This window comes from Theropithecus gelada, chromosome 4 (genome assembly GCF_003255815.1).
Source record: "Theropithecus gelada isolate Dixy chromosome 4, Tgel_1.0, whole genome shotgun sequence".
In the NCBI taxonomy this organism is placed as follows: Eukaryota; Metazoa; Chordata; class Mammalia; order Primates; family Cercopithecidae; genus Theropithecus; species Theropithecus gelada.
In genome coordinates, this window is record NC_037671.1 from 82,023,145 (window position 1) to 82,047,456 (window position 24,312).

General features: G+C 37.1%; 1 protein-coding gene across 2 annotated transcripts in view; it reads left to right on the top strand.

Annotated features, from left to right (window-relative positions):
• The window catches only part of DOP1A (DOP1 leucine zipper like protein A), a 106,415-nt gene that overhangs the window by 9,559 nt on the left and 72,544 nt on the right, over window positions 1–24,312 (top strand). For both annotated transcript variants that reach the window (XM_025381660.1, XM_025381659.1), the window contains exons 2-3: window positions 23,591–23,683; window positions 23,785–23,975. In XM_025381660.1, coding sequence (XP_025237445.1) covers window positions 23,838–23,975 — 138 coding nt within the window. In that variant the 5' untranslated portion in view covers window positions 23,591–23,683; window positions 23,785–23,837. The remainder of the gene's footprint in view (window positions 1–23,590; window positions 23,684–23,784; window positions 23,976–24,312) is intronic.

Consider the following 24,312-nt stretch of genomic DNA (forward strand, 5'->3'; position numbering starts at 1 on the left):
TAAGTCTCTTTGTAAGTCTCTAAGGACTTGCTTTATGAATCTGGGTGCTCCTGTATTGAGTGCATATATATTTAGGATAGTTAGCTCTTCCTGATAAATTGATCCCTTTACCATTATGTAATGGCCTTCTTTGTCTCTTGATCTTTGATGGTTTAAAATCTGTTTTATTAGAGACTGGGATTGCAACCCCTGCTTTTTTTTGTTCTCCATTTGCCTGGTAGATCTTCCTCCATCCCTTTATTTTGAGCTTATGTATGTCTCTGCATGTGAGATGGGTCTCCTGAATACAGCAAACTGATGGGTCTTGACTCTTTATCCAATTTGCCAGTCTATGTCTTTTAATTGTACCATTTAGTCCATTTACATTTAAGGTTAATATTGTTATGTGTGAACTTGATCCTGTCATTATGATATTAGCTGGTTATTTTGCTTGTTAATTGATGCAGTTTCTTCCTAGCATCGATGGTCTTTACAGTTTGGCATGCTTTTGCAGTGGCTGGTACCAGTTGTTCCTTTCCATGTTTAGTGCTTCCTTCAGGATCTCTTGTAGGGCAGGCCTGGTGGTGACAAAATCTCCAAGCATTTTCTTGTCTGTAAAGGATTTTATTTCTCCTTCACTGATGAAACTTAGTTTGGCTGAATATGAAATTCTGGGTTGAAAATTCTTTTAAGAATGTTGAATATCGGCCCCCAGTCTCTTCTGGCTTGGAGAGTTTCTGCCGAGAGATCTGCTGTTAGTCTGATGGGCTTCCCTTTGTGGGTAACCCGACCTTTCTCTCTGGTTGCCCTTAACATTTTTTCCTTCATTTCAGCTTTGGTTAATCTGACAATTATGTGTCTTGGAGTTGCTTTTCTTGAGGAGTATCTTTGTGGCGGTCTCTGTATTTCCTGAATTTGAATGTTGGCCTGCCTTACTAGGTTGGGGAAGTTCTCCTGGATGATACCTTGCAGAGTGTTTTCCAACTTGGTTCCATTTTCCCCATGACTTTCAGGCACCCCAATCAGACGTAGATTTGGTCTTTTCACATGATTCCATATTTCTTGGAGGCTTTGTTTATTTCTTTTTACTGTTTTTTCTCTACACTTCTCACTTCATTTCATTCATTTGATCTTCAGTCACTGATACTCTTTCTTCCAGTTGATCGAGTCGGTTACTGAAGCTTGTGCATTTGTCACGTGGTTCTCGTGTCATGGTTTTCATCTCTGTCAGTTCTTTTAAGGTCTTCTTTGCATTGATTATTCTAGTTATCCATTCATCCAGTCTTTTTTCAAGGTTTTTAGTTTCTTTCCGCTGATTATGTAGTTCCTCCTTTAGCTCTGAGAAGTTTGATCGACTGAAGTCTTCTCTCACCTCGTCAAAGTCATTCGCCATCCAGCTTTAGTTCCATTGCTGGCAATGAGCTGCATTACTTTGGAGGGGGAGATGAGCTCTCATTTTTTTGAATTTCCAGCTTTTCTGCCCTGCTTTTTCCCCATCTTTGTGGTTTTATCTGCCTTTGGTCTTTGATGATGGTGACGTATTGATGGGATTTTGGTGTGGGTGTCCTTTCTGTTTGCTAGTTTTCCTTGTAACAGTCAGGGCCCTCAGCTGCAGGTCTGTTGGAGTTTGCTTGAGGTCCACTCCAGACCGTGTTTGCCTGGGTATTAGCCACGGAGGCTGCAGAAGATAGAATACAGCAAGTGTTGCTGTCTGATTCTTGCTCTGGAACCTTCCTCTCAGGGGTGTACCCTGCCGTGTGAAGTGTGAGGTGTCGGTCTGCACCTCGGTTGAAAATTTAGAAATCACCCGTCTTCTGTGTCACTCATGCTGGGAACTGGAGGTTGGAGCTGTTCCTATTTGGCCATCTTGGGCGCCCCCCTCGTCGTTCAATTTTTATAATGTTTATTGACTATTTACCATGGGTCAGGCATTTTTCTAGGAGCTGGGGATTTGACAGCTAAAATGACAGATGAGGTCTCTCTATTATAGGGATTACCACCCCTGGAGTCACAGTTCAGTTGCAATAAAGCAAGTTGAGTTCTATGATAGAGGAAGTATAGTGTGTAGTGGTAGTTCACAGGAAGGAGGTGTGTATGTGAGTGTTATGGGGATGGTGTAATGGTCCCGGAAGACTTCCCAAAAGGGATAAAATCTGAGACCTGAAGGATAAGTAGGTTCTCGTCAGGTCAAGTTAGGATTTAATGTTTCAGACAGAAGGAATAAAAGAGTGGCTCTCAAAAAATGCATTTAAAAATTATTACAAAGCTATAGTAATCAAAATAGTGTGGTACTGGCAAAAGACAGACATATAGATCAATGAAATTGAATGGAAAGCCCCAAAATAAACACAAATTTATATGGTCCAACAGTGTTTGACAGGGGTGCCAAGATGACTCAGTCAGGAAAGGATAGCCTCTTCGCCAGATAGTGTTGGGAAAACTGATAACCCCATGTCAAAAAATGAAGCTGTATATCTTATACCATACACAAAGATTGACACAAAATGGATTAAAGATCTAAAGATAAGACCTAAAACTTTAAAGCTCCTAGAAGAAAACATAGGAGAAAAGCTTTATGACATTGAGTTTGGCAATTTCTTGGATATGACAGCAAAAGCACAGACAATAAAAGCAAAAATAAAAAATAGGATTGTATTAATCTTCAAACTTTTTGTGCCTCAGAGAATACAAGAGAGTGAAAAAGCAAACTATGGAAAGGGAGAAAATATTCGTAAGTCATGTGTTTGATAAGAGGCTAATACCCAGTATATAAAGAGCTACTCTTACAGTTCAATAACAACAAAAGAATAACTGAATTTTAAAATGGGCCAAAGACTTAAATAGACATTTTTCCAAAGATGATATATAAATGGCCAGCAAATATATGAAAAGATGTTGAGGCTGGGTGTGGTGGCTCATGCCTGTAATCCCAGCACTTTGAGAGGCCCACGCAGGCAGATCATGAGGTCAAGAGATTGAGACCATCCTGGCCAACATGGTGAAACCCCGTCTCTACTAAAATACAAAAAATTAGCCGGGCGTGGTGGTGCACGCCTGTAGTCCCAGCTACTCAGGAGGCTGAGGCGAGGGAATTGCTTGGATCTGGGAGGTGAAGGTTGCAGTTGAGCCAAGATCGCACCACTGCACTCCAGCCTGGTGACATGGTAAGACTCCATCTCAAAAGGACAAAAAAAAAATTGAAGATCACTAATCATTAGATAAATGCAAATCAAAACCACAAGGAGATACCTAACCTTACACCCATTAAGATGGCTACTATTTAAAAAAAAAAAAAAAGTTTTGACAAGGATGTAGGGAAATTAGAAACTTGTTGGGCACTGTTGGTAGGAATGTAAAATGGTTCAGCCCCTGTGGAACACAGTATGGCCATTCCTCAAAAAAAGTTTAAAAATTACTCTGTAAATTCAGCAATCCCGCTTTTGGATATATCCAAAAGAACTGAAAGCAGGATCTTGAAGAGGAATTTGCACACCCATGTTGATAGCAGCACTATTCGTGATAATCAAGAGGTAGAAACAACCTAAGTGTGCATCTATGGTTTAATGGATAAACAAAATACAGTATCTACATACAATGAAATATTACTGAGCCTTAAGAAAGGAAATTCTGACACATGCTACAACATGGATGAATCTCGAGGATATTATGCTAAGTGAAATAAGCCAGTCATAATAAAAAGACCCATACTATATGGTTCCCCTTACATGAGGTATCCAAAGTAGTCAAATTCATAAAAACAGGAAATAGAATTGTTGCTTAATGGATATAGAGTTGCAGTTTGCAAGATGAAAAGTTCTGGAGATTGGTTGCACAACATGAATGTACTTAACACTACTGAACTATACACTCAGTGGTTAAGATGGTAAATTTTGCCCAGGCTCAGTGACTCATTCCTGTAATCCCAACACTTTTGGGAGGCCAAGGCCAGAGGATTGCTTGAGCCCAGTTGTTCAAAACTAGCGTGGACAACATAGCAAGACCCCTTTAAAAAAAGATGGTAAATGTTATATGCTTTAAAAAAAAATTAAAACGGAGTGTAGGCTGAGCACAGTGGCTGATGCCTGTAATCACTTTGGGAGGCCAGGGCAGGAGTATCATTTGAGGCCACAAGTTCAAGACCAACCTGGGCAAGAAAATATGACCCTGTCTACAAAAAAAAAATTTTTTTTAATTAGCTAGGCATGTTGGCACCCACCTGTAATCCTGGCTACTCAGGAGGCTAAGGTAGGAAGATTGTTTGAGCCCAGGAGTTAGAGACTTCAGTGAGCCATGATTGTGCCACTGCTTTCCAGACTGGGTGATAGAATGAGACCTTGTCTCAAAAAAATAAAAAGGACTTTAAACTTTTAGAAACATGAAGCGTATGTACATTTTTTACATTTTATACTGTCATGTAAGCCATGTCTCTAAATCAGGGTTGTCCAAACTTTTGGCTTCCGTGGGCCACATTGGAAGAATTGTCTTGGGCCACACATAAAATACACTAACGCTTAACTATAGCTGATAAGCTAAAAAAGTTCATGGATAAATCTCATAATGTTTTAAGAAAGTTTACGAATTCATTGGGCCACATTCAAAACTGTTCTGGGCTGTGGGTTGGACAAGCTTATTCTGAATATTGAAAAAGATACTGATTTAAAAATTAGGCAGGTCAAAGAGGTTGAGGCATAGCATTTTGAGTTTGAGTATAATTTAATAGAAAATTAAATTCTATCCACAAAATTAATAACATACGTAAAGGCACTGAGATGGGAGGGAGCAAGTCTTGAACAGTGGGCAATTGCCTAGGTTTTGCTTAGCTGGGACAGACGTGTGAATAAGATTGAAGGAATGGGTCTACTTTATGAAGACTTTAATTATATGGCTAACAGCTTGGATTTCATGTCTAAGAAAATGAATGTCACAATTATAGCAATAATAAGAGCTCTTCTTATGTGCTAAGTTAACACTGAGCTAAAGTGCTTTCCAGGGATTATCAAATGTACTTTTCTGAGCTTCCAGCAGGGAACGTGCTCCACCTGCTTTTTCCTGTGTACAATTAATTGGCTGTTGGAGAAGGTGAAGGTAGTGAAAATAGGTTGTTGACATAATTCAGATATAAAATCGGAGGCGTGAATAAAAAAAAAGACCATTCTGAGAATTGCACATTTGTAGACTTTATTAAAACTACTCCAAAATGAAATTGCACAAGTACAAACTTGTGTAATTAGATGATGTGCTGTTGACAGTAATGAAGGATAAAAAGGAAATTCAGAAAATTATAGCAGTGCTTGACAGACTTTTCAGCATTTCTTGTATTGGAGTGATATTCTGACAACAGAGGTACTGTGAAATGGAAAGTGAGGAGAGGTGTAGTAACAGTTTATGGTTTATCAGTATTTTGGAGGGTGCCTATTTTTTTGTAGAGATTCTGAATAAAGGTTTTACAATAATTAAGCAATACCTTATTTTGGTTCTCATTCTATTACGTGCTTCAGAATCTACAAAAATATCTGGAGTTAATTCTCTCTTACAGAGTTAACACCTCAGCAAAGTTATTTTGTTCTTTCATGATGAGCATTATTAATATTTTTGTTTGGTTATCTTAACCTTAAGACGTGAGAGGGGATGAACACTGAAGGGTTACAGGAGCTGGGGGAAGGTCTGCTGTATGCTGTACTCCATTTTTCTCTGTAAAGTATCTTGATATTGTCAAAATTAATTCTAGTTTTCTTTCCTTTGCCCATCAAGGGAGTTAACCCTTGTTCAAGGCTACTGTCACCATTCTTTCATAGATTTTAGAAACTGATGTGTACATATACATGCATGGTCTGTGTTCAGCGTGAACCATTTTTTTAAAAGGCATCTTTAAATAAAAGTACTCAGCTAAAGTGTTGGTGACTTCCTGTGTAATATTTTGATCTTATCCTTTAAATACATAGGCATGATTGAATTTGCATCTCAGTGAATTTTTGCATGTGTGCTTTGTCTTATGATTTTACTTTTGGAACGGTCTTAATAAAATGTGCAAATAAAAAATAAATGTTAAAATTCCATGGGATTTTTTTTTAATGGGAAAATTTTTTTTCTACTGGCTGTGATTAAAATTTGTTTACAGATACTTAGTTAAATTGGAACACACTAGGAAGTATAGAAAAATGTTTGGGTAGTATGTATAGTATGGCATTATGTTAACTTATGTAAAAACCAGTCTTTATTTTAAAATCCAACTCTGCAAGTTAATAGCATACTATTTATTTTTTAAATGCTGAAAACATTGTTAAATTACTAATTTTTAAATAGTTAGATTTTATTTTGCAAATGATTTGATTAGCTTAATACGGGTTTAATTATGCTATAAAAATTATTTTTGCTTATTTTACTATATTTCTAGTAGTATGTTTTAGCATATGTAAAAGCTTAAGCAAAATTATTGTGAGTCATTATTAAATGAAGAATGATAGCTACAAATAAAGATACTTTGAGAAAGATACTTTCTGATGAAAAGTGATGTTTCAAATAAGCTGGAAAAACACGGTGGGATAGTTAACAGTTATTCCTCATCTCGTGTTTCACCTCCCTAATCATTCTGAATAGCAATGCATTCATTATTATCATTATTCTCATGTCTTACCTTCTGCTATATATAAAAAATAAACCATGTTTTCTTGCTGCTTCCAAACTATTAATAAAAGCAAAACAGAATGTGTTCAATCTAGATAATTTGGATGTTCTTTAAGTGTACTATTTTGATATTTACTCTTAGGCTGATTTTTTTCCCTTGCCATCTAAAATGTTTGTTTCATTTTCCCCTACCCAATCAATGTATACACAGGGAAATCAAACGTTTTAATGTTAAGAAAAACGAAACATTAGAAAGATATGTTTGAAAAAAGCAGGTACATCCTAAAAGCAAAACCTAGTTGTTTGGAATTCTGTTTTAGATTATCCACACAACTATTTCTTTCTATAGATATGGTTAATAAAATGATATATGACTAAACCAGAATATTAAACTATCAGTGACGTTCACAGGTTTCATCAAAATAAGGGAAACTTCTTGGATATATTTGTTTTCTGAACTATCGTTTTGTCCCCTCATAACTAATAACTCTCAGGAATTATATCTCCCTTTGCCAAGAGAAAAAAACCTGTCTTTAGTAGGTCCTATAAAGTATCCCTTAGGTGCTTAATAATAGAATTTGTGCACTAAATCTTACTCCTAGTCCAACAAGAATCTTGTCATCAGCCCTGGACATCCTAAATTTGGAGACAGCCACATCTGTAATACTGTTTTTGGATGTGTAACCCAACCTGCAGTACCTCTCTAGTATTTCATCCCACGTCAGAGCATTTTTGCCTCTTAGGAATTATTTTCTAGGGAGGAATAGATTCTTGTCTTCTATGTTCTGTATATAGTTCCCCTTGTATATAGTTCCACCATGGCCATTTATTGAATTAAAATCCCTGTTTTATAATGTCTGTGTCACCCAAAACAATCTACAGATTCAATACAATTCCTATCAAAATACCAGTGACATTCTTCACAGAAATAGAAAAAAGGAAATCCTAAAATTCATGTGGAACCACAAAAGACCCCAAATAACCAAAGTCATCTTGAACAAAAAACAAAGCTGGAGGTGTCATACTACCTGACTTCATAATATACTACAAAGCTATTGTAACCAAAATAACATGGAACTGGCATAAGAACAGACACATTGACTAATGGAACAGAATAGAGAGCCCAGAAATAATTCCACACATTTACAAACAACTGTTTGTTTGTTTGTTTTTTGAGACAGAGTCTCCCTCTGTTGCCCAGGCTGGGGTGCAGTGGTGCGATCTCACCTCACTGTGGCCTCTGCCTCCAGGTTCAAGTGATCCTCCTGAGTAGCTGGGATTACAGACATGCACCACCATGCCTGCCTAATTTTTGTATTTTTAATAGAGACAAGGTTTTACCATGTTGGCCAGGCTGGTCTCCAACTCCTGGCCTCAAGTGATCCACCCACCTCAGCTTCCCAAAGTGCTGGGTTTACAGGGATGAGCCACCACGCCCAGCCCTACAACCAACTGGTTTTTGACAAAGGGGACAGTAATACACAATGGGGTAAGGACATTCTCTTCAGTAAATCATGTTGGGAAAACTGGATAAACTGCAGAAGAAAATTAGACCCTTATCTCTCACCATATACAAAAAATTAACTTGGGTTAAAAAAAAAAAGTAGGACTTGAAATTATGAAACTACTAGGAGAAAACAAGAAAAGCTATGTGACATTGATCTGCGCCATGACCTTAAAAGCACAGGCAACAAAAGCAAAAATAGACAAATGGGGTTATGTCAAATTAAAAAGCTTCCGCACAGCAAAGTAAAGAGACAAGCTGCTTACCGGATAGGAGAAAATATTTGCACACCATACATCTGATAAGGGGTTAATATCTAAAATATATAAGGAACTCAACTCAATAGCAAGTAAACAACTTGGTTTTTAAATGTGCAAAAGACCTGAATAGACATTTCCCAAAGGAAGATGTAAATGGCCAACAGGTATATGAAGAAAAGCTTAATGTCACTAATCGTCAGGTAAATGCAAATCAAAACTACAATGAGGTATCATCTCATTCCTGTTAGAATTGCTATTATCAAAAAGACAAAAGGTAAGTGTTGGAGAGGATGTGGAGAAAAGGGAACACACTGTTGGTGGGAATGTAAATTAGTATAGCCATTATGGAAAACAGTATGGAGGGTCCTCAAAAAATGAAAAAATAGAACTACCTGATCCTGTAATCCCACTACTGAGTATATATCCAAAGGAAATGAAATCAGTGTCTCAAAGAGATAACTGCACATAAACAGCAGTATTCACATTAGCCAAGATATGGAGTCAACCTAGGGGTCCATCACCAGATGAAGGGGCAAAGAAAATATGGTTTATATACATGGTGGAATGCTATTCAGGTATCAAAAAGCAAAATTCTGTTCTTTGCAATAACATGGATGAACCTAAAGGACACTGTGTTAAGTGAAATAAGCCAAGCACAGAAAGAGAAGTGTTGCATGATCTCACCCAATATGTAAAACCTAAAAAGTATATCCCATAGAAGTAGAGAATAGAATGGTGGTTACCAGTGGCTGGGGTGGTTTGAGAAAATGACAGGATGGAAGAATGTTGGTCAAAGGATATACAGTTAAGAGGAATAAGTTCAAGAAATCTGTTGTACAGCGTGGTGACTATGGTTAATGGTGATATATTCTTGGAAAATGCAAAGAGTAGTAAGTGTTCTCACCACAAAAATGACAACTATTTGAGGCAATGCATGTGTTAATTAGCTACATTTAACCATTACACAGTGTATATATACTTCAAAACATATTGTACATAATACAATTTTATCTGTCAATTTAAAATAAATAAACTATATTTTTTAAAACCCACCTTTTTTTTTTTTTTTTTTTTTTTTTTTTTTGAGACCTAGTTTTGCTCTGTCACCCAGGCTGGAGTGCAGTGGTGCGATCTCCACTCACTGCAACTTCCGCCCACTGGGTTCAAGTAGTTCTCCTGCCTCAGCCTCCCAAGTAGCTGGGATTACAGGTGCCTGCCACTACACCCAGCTAATTTTTGTATTTTTACTACAGATGGGGTTTCACTGTGTTGGCCAAGCTGGTCTCAAACTCCTGACCTCAGGTGGTCCACCCGCCTCAGCCTCCTAAAGTGCTCGGATTACAGGCGTGAGCCACCATACCTGGCCAAAAACCCACTCTTTTATGCATAACAACCAAACATAAACACTTCTATATCAGAATTATGATCATTTTTGTCTTATATTTTAAACACTATCAGTACTGAGTGGTGAACCACTTGGGATATTTTGAGGTGAGCTTTGGTCCCTGTGCTTCATTCAAGGTCTAGGAAGAATAACATATGTATTTACATTATTATCGTATGTTTTTTAAAGTACAATATCTAAAAAATCTATATAGCCAGAAAAGTTTTTTGAAAAAGATTAATGAGAGAGGAGAGGTAGAATGTGCCATGCAGGAGAATTAAGACCTGTGGTTTAAAAAAAAAAGTTCAGAAAGATACCGATTAAGGGCCAATTCCAGGAGTCAGTCTGCCAGAGTTCTTCCTGGTTCTTCCTTTTATTCTCTGTGGCACCTTGAACACTAATTGCCTTATATGAACATGGATTCATGTGTGTACCTCATGGATGTATTGTGAAGATTACATGAGATAATTCACATGAAAGGGCTTGGCATAGTGCCTGGCTCAGAGTAATTTGTAAGTAAGTATCAACTGTGATTATTATCATCATCTTGAATAATGTGTGGAAAATGTTTATTTGGCTACTGTGCTTTGGAGACAGGATGATCCTTTGTAACTCAAGGGTATGTGTCTAAGTGTTTATTATTATAACTATTTACCATTTGATGCTTAAAGTAGAATCCCAGTTACCTGCTAATGGCTCATTTCAGGTTATAAATGGTGCTTATGTTTTGTATTTTCTAAAATTAAGATTTTCATATTGCTATATGTACCAGAAATCACAGAATTTGAAATGAGAAAGAATCTGATTTTATAGCATTCAGAGACAATTTTTGATAACATATAATTTTGTGTATATTTACTTGGTAAAAAATAAAATTGTAAAGTTAAATCAGCTTCACTGTCACCTTGGCAGATCTGTGGGCTTTTAAATCTCTTGTGTCTTAGGTTTTTATTCGTATAGTTTTTCTGAGACCTAAAGTGAAAATAGAAATAGTCATATGCCATATAACATTTCAGTCAGTGATGGCCCACCTGTGTAACAGTGGTCCCATAAGGTTTTAATGCTGTATTTTTACTGTACTTTTCTATTTTTAGGTACACAAATACTGTTGTGTTACAGTTGCCTACAGTATTCAGTATATAACATGCTATACAGGTTTGCAGCCTAGGAGCAGTAGGTTATACCATATAGCCAGGATGTGTAGTAGGGTTTACCAATAGGTCTGTTTAAGCGTGTTCTATGAATGTTCACACAATAACTAAATCACCCAACAACACATCTCAAAACATATTCCCATCAAGCAGTGCATGACTGTAAATAAGTACATAAAGTATAATAAAACTTTTTCCAAATTTTTCTCCAGCTAGAGATTTGCATCTAATTAATTTGGAAAGATTTGACTTCGACATCTGGGAGTAACATACTTAAGTAGCTTTTTATTTTATTTATTTTATTTTTTTTGAGACAGAGTCTCGCTCTTAAGCCCAGGCTGGAGTACAGTGGTGCCATCTTGGCTCACTGCAGCCTCTACGTCCTGGAGTCAAGCGATTCTTGTGCCTCAGCCACCCAAGAGGCTGGGATTACGGGCACGCACCACTACACCTGGCTCATTTTTGTATTTTTTTTTTTTTCAGTAGAGACTGTTTCACCATGTTGGCCAGGCTGGTCTCGAACTCCTGGCCTCAAGTGATCTGCCTGCCTTGGCTTCCGAAAGTGCTGGGATTACAAGCATGATCCACTGCACCCAGCCTAAATACGATTTTTAAAAAATCTCATTTCACAGGGCTGGAATGACTTCATTCACATTTAGATAGTTATGTTTAATACAGATTAAACTAAGCCAGTTTTTTTAAAGTGTAACCGGATATAGTACATTTTTATAGATGTTCTTAGGCAATCTTTTTTTTAAAGCACTTAATAGCCATGTGAATGTATTCTGTATTTGAGGAGAGTAAGGTCAAGTGTGAATATACCAGTTAAGAAATAGAACTGTAGTTCTGCTTTTTATTTTTTTTCTACAAAGCTTTTCTCAGAGAAAACAAACTAAGATGGTTTAAGTGTATTGTCATTGATAGATTAATTCATTTATCCAGATTATATTTGAGGCCGTACTATTTATCAGCCACTATTATGGGACTGCCAATGCAGGTATGAACAAGTAAGATAAGGCTATTGACTTCATAGTATTTACATTCCGTGAGAGATGATAGACAAGAAACAAGCAAACAAATAGGAAAATTTCAAACTGTAACAAATGCTAGCAAGGAAATAATGTTATGTTATAGGGTACATAATAAGAGTTTGGCCCCAGGCAGGCTACTTAGACTGATCAGAAAGAGCTTTTGTTAGGGTTTGATATTACTGGAGAATGGGAAGAAATTTGTCACATAGAGTTGACCTAAGAGATTTCAAATGTAGAGAATAGCAAGAACAAAATGCCTACAATGCAAAAAATTTTGGTGTATTTGAGTTTGGATATTATTCTAAGCTTTGTATTAGAATATTTGTATTTAGGGTATAGCTAAGATGCTGCTGTTTCTGCTACATCAGAAGAGGTCTCATCCTCAGAGAATAGTTAAGACTAGAGGGTGACAGGACAAGCTTTTAGGAAGACCATTGATGAGTTTTTGGAGTATTTTATTTTATTTTATTTTGAGACAGAGTCTCGCTCTGTTGCCCAACCTGGAGTGCAGTGGCACAATCTTGGCTCACTGCAACCTCCACTTCCCAGGTTCAAGTGATTCTCCTGCCTCAGCCTCCCGAGTAGCTGGGACTACAGGCGTCCACTACCACACCCTGCTAATTTTTGTATTTTTTAGTAGAGGTGGGGTTTCACCATGTTAGCCAGGCTGGTCTTGAACTCCTGACCTCAAATGATCCATCCACCTCAGTCTCCCAAAGTGCTGGAATTACAGGCGTGAGCCACCGCACCCAGCCATTGACAAATTTGAAGCAAAGGAATGACATAATGTGTCTCTGGCTTCTCTGTGGAGGATGAATTATGCAGACTCAAGAATAGAAGCAGGAATCAGTGGTGTGCTGGAGTGGGCTATAACTGGTTAGAATAATAGAAGAGGAAAAGTGGCGGGTATAGATTTAGGACACATAAGTTAACAGATGCTATCGGAGCTATAGGACAAGAGGAGATAACCTAAAGGGAGAGAAGAGAGGAGGGTTCCTGATTGAACCTTGAAGTAGGACTGACCCATGAATCGAAAATCCACATATAATTTTTGACTCCCCAAAAACTTAACTACTAATAACCTTCTCTAAACTGGAAGCCTTACTGGTAACATAAATGGTTGATTAACACATTTTGTAGGTTATATGTGTAATATGCTGTATTCTTACAATAAAATAAGCTAGAGAAAATAAAATAGTAAGAAAATCATAAGAGAAAATATATGTACTATTCATTAAGTGGAAGTGGATCATCACAAAGATCTTCATGAACCTCATTGTCTTCACTGTGAGTAGGCAGAGGAATAGGAGGAGAAAGAAGAGAGGTTGGTCTTGCTGTCTTGTGTAGGTGGTAGAAGTGGAAGAAAATCCACAAAGAAATGAACCCATGCAACTCAAATGCATGTTTTTCAAGGGTCAGCTCTACCTCAGCATTTAAAATTGAATAGAAAAGAGAAGCCAACATAAACTGAAAAAGAGACGCTAAGAGATAACATACCTTCAGAGGGAAGAGTCCTGGAAGCCAAAAACGAAGTATTGAATACTGCTGAGTTGAATAAAATGAGGAGCTACAGAAGTGACCTTTGGCTTTGGTTAAAGCACATTATGGGTGATTTTTATATGGGTTTTTTTCCTGGAGGGACAGTCCAGTATGCATTTCAAGTAGTCTGAAGAGTGAATAAAAGATAAGGAAAAAAATAGCAAATATAGAGAAATCTTTCAGGTTTTGCTGTGAGAGAATAGAGAAATGAGTTGGCAGCCAGAGAGCCTGTGGGGGTCAAGGAAAGGCTATGGGTTTTTAGTTTTAGACCATGAGAGATTCGGGGGGTAGACTTTAGGCTGTAGGCAGGAAAAGAAACTGACAGTATTGAAGGAGCCTGAGCTAATAGTCCTTGGGAAGGCAAGAGGAGACCAGATTCAAAACACAGCAAGAGGGAGGCCTTTAATGGGAGGAAGGTCCTTTGTCCTTCATAATGGGAAGAAAAGTAGAGAATATGGGTATAGTTGAAGATAGGTTACAGATTTGTTGGAGGGAAGGTAAGAATATTCTTTTTGCTTCCATTTTCTTAAGTTTGAAACTAGATCTTTAGCAATGATGGAGGGAAGACAGTATTAGGATTTTGAGAAGAGAAGTTATGAAATAGTTGTGTCAAGAGCGTAAGTTTACTAAGGAAACACAGTGGGTTAGGATAGTGTTGAGTACCTATTTGAAGTTTGTGCTTCTCAACTCAAGTCAACCTAATTGTATGATTTTTCCTCCAATGTTGCTCGTGTTCAGGCTGAAAACAAACAAACAAACAAAACATGTCGTTTAACCAGGATTGGAGTTTTGTCAGATAAGTATAAAGAGGAAGATTCCACACTCTTTACCCCTAAGGTAGGATAGGTATGAGAAGGAAAACAGCCTCCATGAAAGTGAAGAGTAATGACTAAGAGTTAGGACTCTAAAGCCAAATTGCTTGTGTCTAAATCCCTACCTCTCCCATTTACTAGCTGTATCGCATATCATTTCTGTCCTTCAGTTTCCTTACTTGTAAATGTGAGTAATAGTGCCTACTACAAAGGATCAACTGAGATTAATTAAAATACACAAAACACTCGAACAGTTCCTGGTATTTAGTAAGTACACTGTAAGGTTAGAAGAGGTCTTGTCCTCCGAGAATAATTAAGACTAGAAGGTGACAGGACAAGCTTTGAGGAAAACCATTGATGGGTTTTAAGCAAAGGAATGACATAATTAAGACTAGAAGGTGACAGGATGTGCAGAGGAAAGGCTAATGATCTGTTGAGCACATATCTGAAGTTTCCTAGAGTGTATACCATTTGAAAGTTGAGACAACAGTAAGAGCATGGGAGATTGGATCAGATTAGGGAAGTACAGAGCGTCAGGTTTATAATGAGTGACAATAACCTGTTCGTAAAATACTTAGTAAGTGTTGTCTTCCATCCTTTTTTTTTTTTTTTTTTTTTTCTTGAGATGGAGTCTCACTCTGTCCCCAGGCTGTAGTGCAGTGGTGTGGTCTCAGCTCACTGCAACCTCCAACTCCATGGTTCAAGTGATTCTCCTACCTCAGCTTCCCCAGTAACTGGGATTACAGGCATGAACCACCACACCCAGCTAATTTTTTTATTTTTAGTAGAGACAGGGTTTCACCATGTTGGCCAGGATGGTCTTGATCTTCTGACCTCATGGTCTGCCCGCTTCACCCTCCCAAAGTGCTGGGATTACAGGTGTAAGCCACCATGCCCGGCCTCCATACATATTTTTAATACTCAAGGGAAGTTTCCAGCTTTCTGGAATGACTGGCTTTATGAATTGACTAAATAAATGATTGCTGAAGATTATTTAGTGACAGTGCCAACATTGGAACCTAGAACTGTTGACCAAAATGAAATAGATTATTAATGTTACATCTATTAGATGATAACAATTACTGAATGGTAATTTTTCATTAGTTAGAAAAGTTTGGAAAGAGCATCTACTTATAGCTTTTTTTCCCCGCTGTTCTCTTCCATAATCAACAGCAGGGTTTTTTGCCCCATTGCGTGGTGCTTACAATAATTCATTAATTTATATTCTTGGAATGTGCTAGAAACACTTAGTCCCCAGATACCTCTTTAGAATTGAGTAATAGTGAATCTTTCTCTTTCAGCCCTCCCCCTGCCTTTCGCGGCAAAGGAAGAAGAGAAAGGGAAAATGCAGCTAATGATAAGAAAACTAGCCAAAATATCTTTGTGGTGTTATTCTGAAGTGAGGTCTACTCACTTTTTATCGCCATTTAAAATGAACTTTAAAAATTGAGATGGTATGATGCAATATTTCTTTTCTTATTTAAATTTTAGCTTTTTACGCTATAAAGTGTAAAAACAAATCTGTACTACCTACTAATTGTCACAGGGCATAACTTGCCCAGAGAAATCTACGGCTTTTATCTTTTTTCATAAACAGCTTTTTTGCTTTATTTTTATATTTGATATATATTATATTTGTGAAACAAAACATGACACTAAATTATGTTTCATGACAATTCAGGTCCAATTTATCTGAGTTGTAACTTTGAAAGTATTTGCAAATAATTGTCCAGTGGACTAAAGATCAAGTCAGAGAAACTATGATTAACAGCCCCTAAAAGAAAGATTACAAATGCAACTTTGATTTACTTGCATCACTTCAAACAAACTAGAAGTTTTATTTTTATTATTTTAAGTTTTCTGGTTATATTAAATAGTTTGTTATTGTATTTCCTGGAAAGTAGCAAGTTATTGAGAGGAGGGAGTTAATTTCTTTTTTTTTTTTTTTTTGAGACGGAGTCTTGCTCTGTCGCCCAGGCTGGAGTGCTGTGGCCGGATCTCAGCTCACTGCAAGCTCCGCCTCCCGGGTTCCCGCCATTCTCCTGCCTCAGCCTCCCTAGTAGCTGGGACTACAGGCGCCCGCCACCTCGCCCGGCTAGTTTTTTGTATTTTTTAGTAGAGACGGGGTTTCACCGTGTTAGCCAGGATGGTCTCGATCTCCTGACCTCGTGATCCGCCCATCTCGGCCTCCCAAAGTGCTGGGATTACAGGCTTGAGCCACCGCGCCCGGCGAGGGAGTTAATTTCAAACAAAACAGCTCATTTGACAGAGATGATGTAAATGTTTGATATAAAGTTTAAGATGATAGAAATGTTCTGTATCTTAACTGTAGTGAAGAATCTTGATTGTGGTGATGGTTTATGGGTGGGTGCATGCACTAGTCAAAACTCATCAAATACGTGTATTAAATATATACAGTTTCACAAAGCCATAAAACATGTTTGGCAATAATTCTACATTTTAACTTATATTCACAGGACAATTCAAGATAGGTTAGTGAGTCCTCAGTTTTCCAGTTTGCTGCCAAGAAATTCAGAGCCACATCTGATGCTTAATTATAACTTACTACCCCTCATAATTAACGTACTTGCTTCCTAGTGTTGTTTTGATTTCATAGGAAATAATGATGACAACTGTTTCTTGAGCATTTTCTATGTGCCAGGCACTCTGATAACTTTAGTATGTTACTTATTTAATTTTGACAACCATTCAAGTATAAGTATTTTCATCTTCTTTAATGGCTAAGGAAAACTGGTTTGACAAAATTAAGCATGTTGCCCAAGGTCATACAACTGCTAAGTATTAGAGCTAGGATTTGGATTTAGGCCATCTTGACTTTAACTCCTGTTCTTGGAGGCCCTACCCTCTACTGCCTGTCTTTTCATTGCCTGGGGTTTCTGTGAAACACTGCTTTATTGAGTATGTGTATTTATTTTGTATTTATTCTGAAGAAGAGGCATGGTACAAAGTTTGATACACCATGGGGATACGTTATATTTGCATTATGATCTAAGCCAGTGGTGTTTAAAGTGTGATATTCACAAACTTTGTTAAGAGACATGATGAAATAAGCACAGAGATAAAAGTAAGCATTTAGAAACTTTTATAGCAATTTAATATTACTGCAACAACTAAAGCACATGATTTTATATTTTAGAAAAGTATTGGTCAGTGATGGGTTGGGTGGAAATACTGATCTTTCACTACAGATACTTTGAGAAGTATTGACCTAAGCCATTATAAAATAAAATATGGGGGAGAATACCTGAGAACTGCAATTTGTATGTGTATATTGGATGAAAGGCTTAAGATGGTGTATCTTTACACTTCTCTTGTGACATATAATCAGTAATTTTATTTGCATTAAAGTCATTGGGGAATTACAACTAAATTTTTAGTCCTAGGATTTGACTATTGTATTAGTTTTCACGCTGCTGATAAAGACATACCTGAGACTGGGCAATTTACAGAAGAAAGAGGTTTAATCGGACTTACAGTTCCACATGACTGGGGAAGCCTCACAATCATCGTGGAAGGCAAGGAGGAGCAAGTCACATCTTACATGGATGGCGGCAGGCAAAGAAAAAAAAGAAGCTTGTGCAGGAGAACTCCTCCTTATAATACCATCAGATCTCACCCACCACCATGAGAACACCATGGGAAAGACCTGCCCCTATGATCCAGTTACCTCCCACCAGGTCCCTCCCCACAGCACGTGGGAATTCAAGATGAGATTTGGGTAGGACACAGCCAAACCCTATCAACCATCTTTTCACATGAAAAGTAATACTGCAGCTCTGCTGATGAAACTTCTGCAAAATGTCCCTTCTCATTTTTCAGTAATTTAAGATATTGCTTTTAATATTCTGTGTTTTTGTGTGTCTTAAGCTATATGAACTCTTTTTAATCATACTTAAATATTTAGGAATTTATTGCCTAAAAAAAAAAAATGTAAGAAAGTTCAAATTAATTACCTGAACAAACTTTTTAGCTGTAGATGCATACAAGAGTCATAAACCTTACAAACTTAGCTGGTCATTATTAATTGGCTTTTTTATAGCAAATAAGAAAAAATTATCTGAAGGATGTGTATGTTAAGATAATATTGCTTAAAAATTATATTATTAGGCTGATAAACAACCCCTGTTTTCATTAATAGAAATTACTACTAAATTGCTTTGCAGGTTAATCTTCCTCATTCACTGAGTATTATATATCTTCAAAATGAATGCTATTTTATATCTTATTCTGGAAATCTTGCTAAGGAAAGAAAAAAAAGTTCCTGCTGATAAAATGTATGCATGTGTTTTATTCCATCTACCACAAGTACATTCTTTCATTCATTGATTGAAATTTAGTTATTTTATACGAATTTTATGTGCTTTCAGAAAATCCAGTCAAGTTGATATTTCCCCTGAGTTTAATCTGGTTTTGCTATCCTTCTGATTTCTGAGAAACAGAACTAGAAATGTTTTAGGTTGTGTTCACTATAACCTTCATTCCGTATATGTTACTGTTAGTATTTAACTGTTTAATTAGCTATCAAAGTTTATGGCTTTACTTGTTTAATGTGCTGGTCTTTTGTATCTAACATACCTGCAGATACTGCTTTGTGTGTATGCTGTGTTTGTGTGTTTATGGTTAAATCTAGTATTTAAAAGTTTTAGAAACCATGGGTTGATAATGAAATAGCTTGTATCTTTTAAAATTTATTACCAGTTTTTATTATGTTTAAACACATTGATCATGAGTCCAACTGTAGCCTCACTATTGTAAGTTATGTGTTGTCCAGCATAGAGACATGTATAAAACATAGTTCCTGCTCTCAAAGAACTTTCCTGGTAGGAAAATTGCATAGCAAATCCTTATATAAAACAAAAATTAATTTGATGTGCAAGGTTAAGATTATTTTGATTCACATATTTAAGTTCCTATTTCTTGTGAGTTCTTCAGAGTACTTCACAATACTGCTTTATGTTTGATTTGCTGCTCTTAGTCCAAAGCATGAAGGGACAGTAGTGTGCCTCCCACCCCCCACCATATTCACCGGGGATATGTTCTAAGACCCCCCCAATGGATGATTGAAACTGCAGATAGTACCAAACTCTGTAAATTCTGGGGGGTTTTTTCTATACATATATACGAATGATAAAGTTTAATTTACAAATTAGGCATAGTACTCTTGCGCTTTACAGCTATTATTAAGTAAAATAAGGGCACAAGCACTGTGCTACCACAACAGTCTATAACCCACACAGCTACTAAGTGATTAATGGGCAGTTGTCATCTGTAGCGTGGATATGCTGCACAAAGGGAGGATTCACTTTGTTCTGTGAGAGGTTTTGTCATGTTACTCAGAATGCTATGCAATTTAAAACTTATGATTGTTTATTTCTGGAATTTTTCATGTAATATTTCCAGACTGTGGTTGACTGAGGTTAACTGAAACTGCACAGACAGCAAAAATGTGGATGGGGGTGAGGAAGAAGTATTGTATGACTGTGTTTTTTCCCCCCACATAAACTTTGTATTATTTTAAGTCCCTTAGCATCAAATATCCAGTTTTAAAGAGAAAAATAGATTAACTCTCTTATTTTGTTCACTACTCTCACCGTCCCAATTGGGAATGAAAGTATCATGAGGTCAGGGATGTTCTCTCTAGTCAGCACCTAAACATAGTGCTTGGCACATGATATGCTGAAGCAAAATCATTTCGTGTCAAATGAAATCACATTTAAGGTGATTACTCTCTCCAAAGATAGGATTTGGGACTTGTTTTCATTTTTGTGGATAAAATAATTGAAGTAGAGAATTGGGAAACTCGTATTGCCTCTCTTTGGCACAACCTTAACCAAGGAAATTTTGATTTTATAAATCAAAAGATTTGTAGCTTTTTTCAATACAAACAGATTTTACTCATTAGCTATATTCTCTAGTAGTTTTTAACCTTTTTGTTAAAAAAACTATTGTTTGAGAACATTATGAAAGAAGTAGACTCTCCCCAGTAAAATGTAAGACATGTAAATTTTACATGTAATTTAAGGTGATTCATGTATTTTGAGTATGCAGTTCACCTGTTTAAAGTATATAATATGGGCTGGGCGTGGTGGCTCACACCTGTAATGTCAGCTCTTTGGGAGGCCAACGCAGGCGGATCACAAGGTCAGGAATTCGAGACCAACCTGGCCAGCATGGTGAAACACCGTCTATACTAAAAATACAAAATTAGCCGGTGCATGGTGCCAGGCGCCTGTAATCCCAGTTACTCGGGAGGCTGAGACAGGAGAATTGCTTGAGTCCAAGAGGCGGAGGTTGTAGTGAGCCAAGATGGCGCCACTGCACTCCAGCACTCCAGCCTGGGTGACAGAGTGAGACTCTGTCTCAAAAACAAACTCTATATATATATATGTGTGTGTGTGTGTGTGTGTGTATATATACACTCATATATAATATGATGGTATTCAATATATTCAGAGTTGTGAAGCCATCACTACAATCAATTTTAAAACATTTTTGTCATCCCAAAAAGAAACCCTATATTCATTTTGAGTTCATTCTCCATTTCACACCAATTCCTCTTTTCTTCTTCTCCCCCTACTCTAATCAACCACTAATTTACTTTATCTCTATAGATTTTTCTATTCTTGACATTTCGTATAAATGGACTCATATACTATGTGGTCTTATGTCAGTGGCTTCTTTCATTTATAATGTTTTCAAGGTTCATGTGTGTTATAGCTTGTATCACTATTTCATTCTTTTTTATGACCAAATAATATTCCATTGTATTTTAGTTATTTGTGTGTCAGTTGATGAATATTTGGGTTATTTCTTCTTTTGGCTATTATGAATAATGCTTCTATGAGCATTCACACAAGTTTTTGAGTGGACATGTATTTTCATTTCTCTTGTGTCTCCACCATACCTAGGAGTGGAATTTCTGGCTTACAGTAATTCTATGTTGAACCTTGGAGAACTACTACTAGACTGTTTTCCAAAGGAGCCATATCAATTTATGTTCCTCCAGCAGTGTATGAGGGTTCCAGTTTCTACATACCACACTTATTATCGTCTATCTTTTTTATTATAACCATCCTAGTAAGCGTGAAATATTCTTGTGGTTTTGATTTGTTTCCCTAATTATGTGGAGTGTCATTTTATGTACTTATAGACCATTTGTACATTTTCCTTTTAGAAATGTCCATACACATCTGTTGCCTACTTTTGAATTATTTGTCTCTTTATTATTGACTTTGAAGAGTTTTTTTATTATCTAAAGTCTCATCAGATGTATGGAGGATTTGTTTTCTCCCATTCTGTCAGTTGTCTTTTCACTTTCTTGATGTTCTTTGCAACATGAAAGTTTTACTTCTTTTTTTCTTTTGTTGCTCGTGTTTTTGTTTTCTATTTTATTTTATTTATTTTATTTTTTTGAGATGGAATCTCACTCTGTTGCCCAGGCTGGGGTGCAGTGGCGTGGTCTTGCTCACTGCAGCCTCGGACTCCTGGGTTCAAGTGATAGGCCTGCCTCAGCCTCCCGAGTAGCTGAGATTACAGGCATGAGCCACCACAACTGGCTGATTTTTGTATTTTTGGTAGAGATGAGGTTTCACCATGTTGGCCAGCCTGGTCTTGAACTCCTGACCTCAAGCAATCCGCCTGCCTCGGCCTCCCAGAGTGCTAGGATTATAGGCGTGAGCCACCGTGCCTGGCTGTCAGTTTTATTTCTAAGAAGACTTTGCCTAGCCACAGGTCACAAAGATTTAATCCTACATTTTCTTCTGAGTGTTTTATAGTTCTAGCTGTTACATTTAGATCTCTGATCTATTTTAAAGTAACTTTTGTGTAGATGTGAAGGAGTCAACTTTGTTCTTTTGCACATGGGATATTCAGTTATCCCAAACTACTTGTTGGAAAGACTATTCTTACCTTGGTTGAATTGTGTTAGCATCCCCTAAGTCCCACTCTTAGACCTTCCTGTAGGTCCATGCACCCAGCTCTAAAGAAAGGTACCCAGTTAGTTAGAAGTCAGTTGGGATACCAGAAAAATTAAAGGGGAGCCACACTGGTTTTTAAGTAGAACCTTAATTAAATTCTTCCTATTACCCTAGATTATCTAATGCTGTATAACAAATTACCGCTGAACTCAGTGGCCTATAACAAAATCTTCTGTGGGTCTTGAATTTGAGAGACGTAGCTTATGTAATCATGGCTTTGGGTTGCTCATGAAGTTATAGTCAGGATGCCATTTGGGGCCACAGTCAAATTAAGGCTTGGCTGAGGATGGAGGATCTGCTTCTAAGATGGCTCAATCACATGGCTGTACAGAAAGCTTTAGCTCCTTGTCACGAGACCTGCCTTCTCCATAGGGCTCTTTGAAAGTGTCTTCATGATGTGGCAGCTAGCTTCTCCGCAGAACTAATGATAAGAGAGTAAAGAGGAAACCAAAGTGCTTTTATAACCTGTTGGCCGTTACACATTGTCTCTTCTACCCTATTCTTTTCATTAGAAATGAGTCACAAAGTTGACCCCGAAGGTGCTGGGGGATTAGGCACCACTTTTTCAAAGAAATATCAAAGAATTTGTAAATTTGTTTTTTTCACTTTAATAGAGACAGAATCTTGCTCTGTCACCCAGTCATATTTTGTTGCAGCCTTGATGTCTTGGGCTCAAGCTGTCTTCTCACTTCAGCCTCCTGAGTAGCTGGGACTACAGGTGTCACCCTGCCTGGCTAATTTTTATTTATTTATTTTTTTAGAGACAGGATCTCACTGTGTTGCCAGTGCTGGTCTTGAAACCTTGACCTTAGGCCATACTCCATCCTCCAGCTTCCCAAGTAGCTGGGATTACAGGTGTGAGCCACTGTACTCAGCTGTGGACATACTTTAAACCACCACATGTTCTTGTCAGTTTTATTCGAAGTAAAGTCTAAAGTAAAGTCTAATTCTAACAGCTAATGAGCCTTCATATTAGATGCTCACTTACTACTTAATAAAATGATCTCCGAGTCATTTTTTTTTTCTTTCTTCCTCTGTGTTCTTGATTCTTCCAATCTAACCAGACTTAGTGTATTTTAGGATCAAAACAAAGTAGAGGAGCATATATGTGTGTATATATATGTACATATATGTGTATACATATTTGTATATACACACACACCCATATATATCAGAAATGTTACATAAACAAATATGACAGAGAAATAGCATGATTTCTAAATTGAAGTATAATAAAATTTTCTAAATTGAAATAAGTATAAGAAAATTTTACTGACTAAATTTTCACAGTCGTTTTTCCAATTCCTAGGAAAGAACACACAAGTAGTTATCTTTTAGGCTGTCTTTGAATACTTCCATGACCCTGAACACTAGCTGAGGAGAGTTTCAACCACTGCTAACAGTAAGAAACATTTTCAAGTTAGTCATTACCTTTGTAGTAAGATCATATGAACCCATTTTAATACTTTGTAACCTTGGTTCCTCCTGCAAACTCTTTTGTAGGTAATGACTTTACATGAGTTTGGAACTGGTCTCTAGTGGGAAGTTGTGGGAGGATGAACACAGAAGAGCTGGAGTTATTGAGTGACTCCAAATACAGAAACTATGTAGCCGCAATTGACAAAGCACTAAAGAATTTTGAATACTCCAGTGAATGGGCAGATTTGATATCAGCACTTGGAAAACTTAATAAGGTATGTCTGTATTATCCATTTCATAAAAGGAGTAAAAATTAGAAATCTGTGTTTGTACTTGTTAGATTTCTCTAAATCTTGAAGTAAGAATGCAAAAACATAAATGAACCTTAGATTACTATTGGTAGTGCTGTTTTTCTTCATGAGTTGCATGCCTGTGTAGTCAAGCATATTGTTAAGGCTTTGGAAGTTTTAATTCAAAGAAATAACAGTGCTTGAAAAATATATAGTTATCGCCATGATTAGTAGCTATAAAAACAAAAGAAAAGGAAGCAAATATGCTATGAGGGCTAGTAAATTTCCATAATGGAGCATCAGATATGGTGCTGGAATTCCT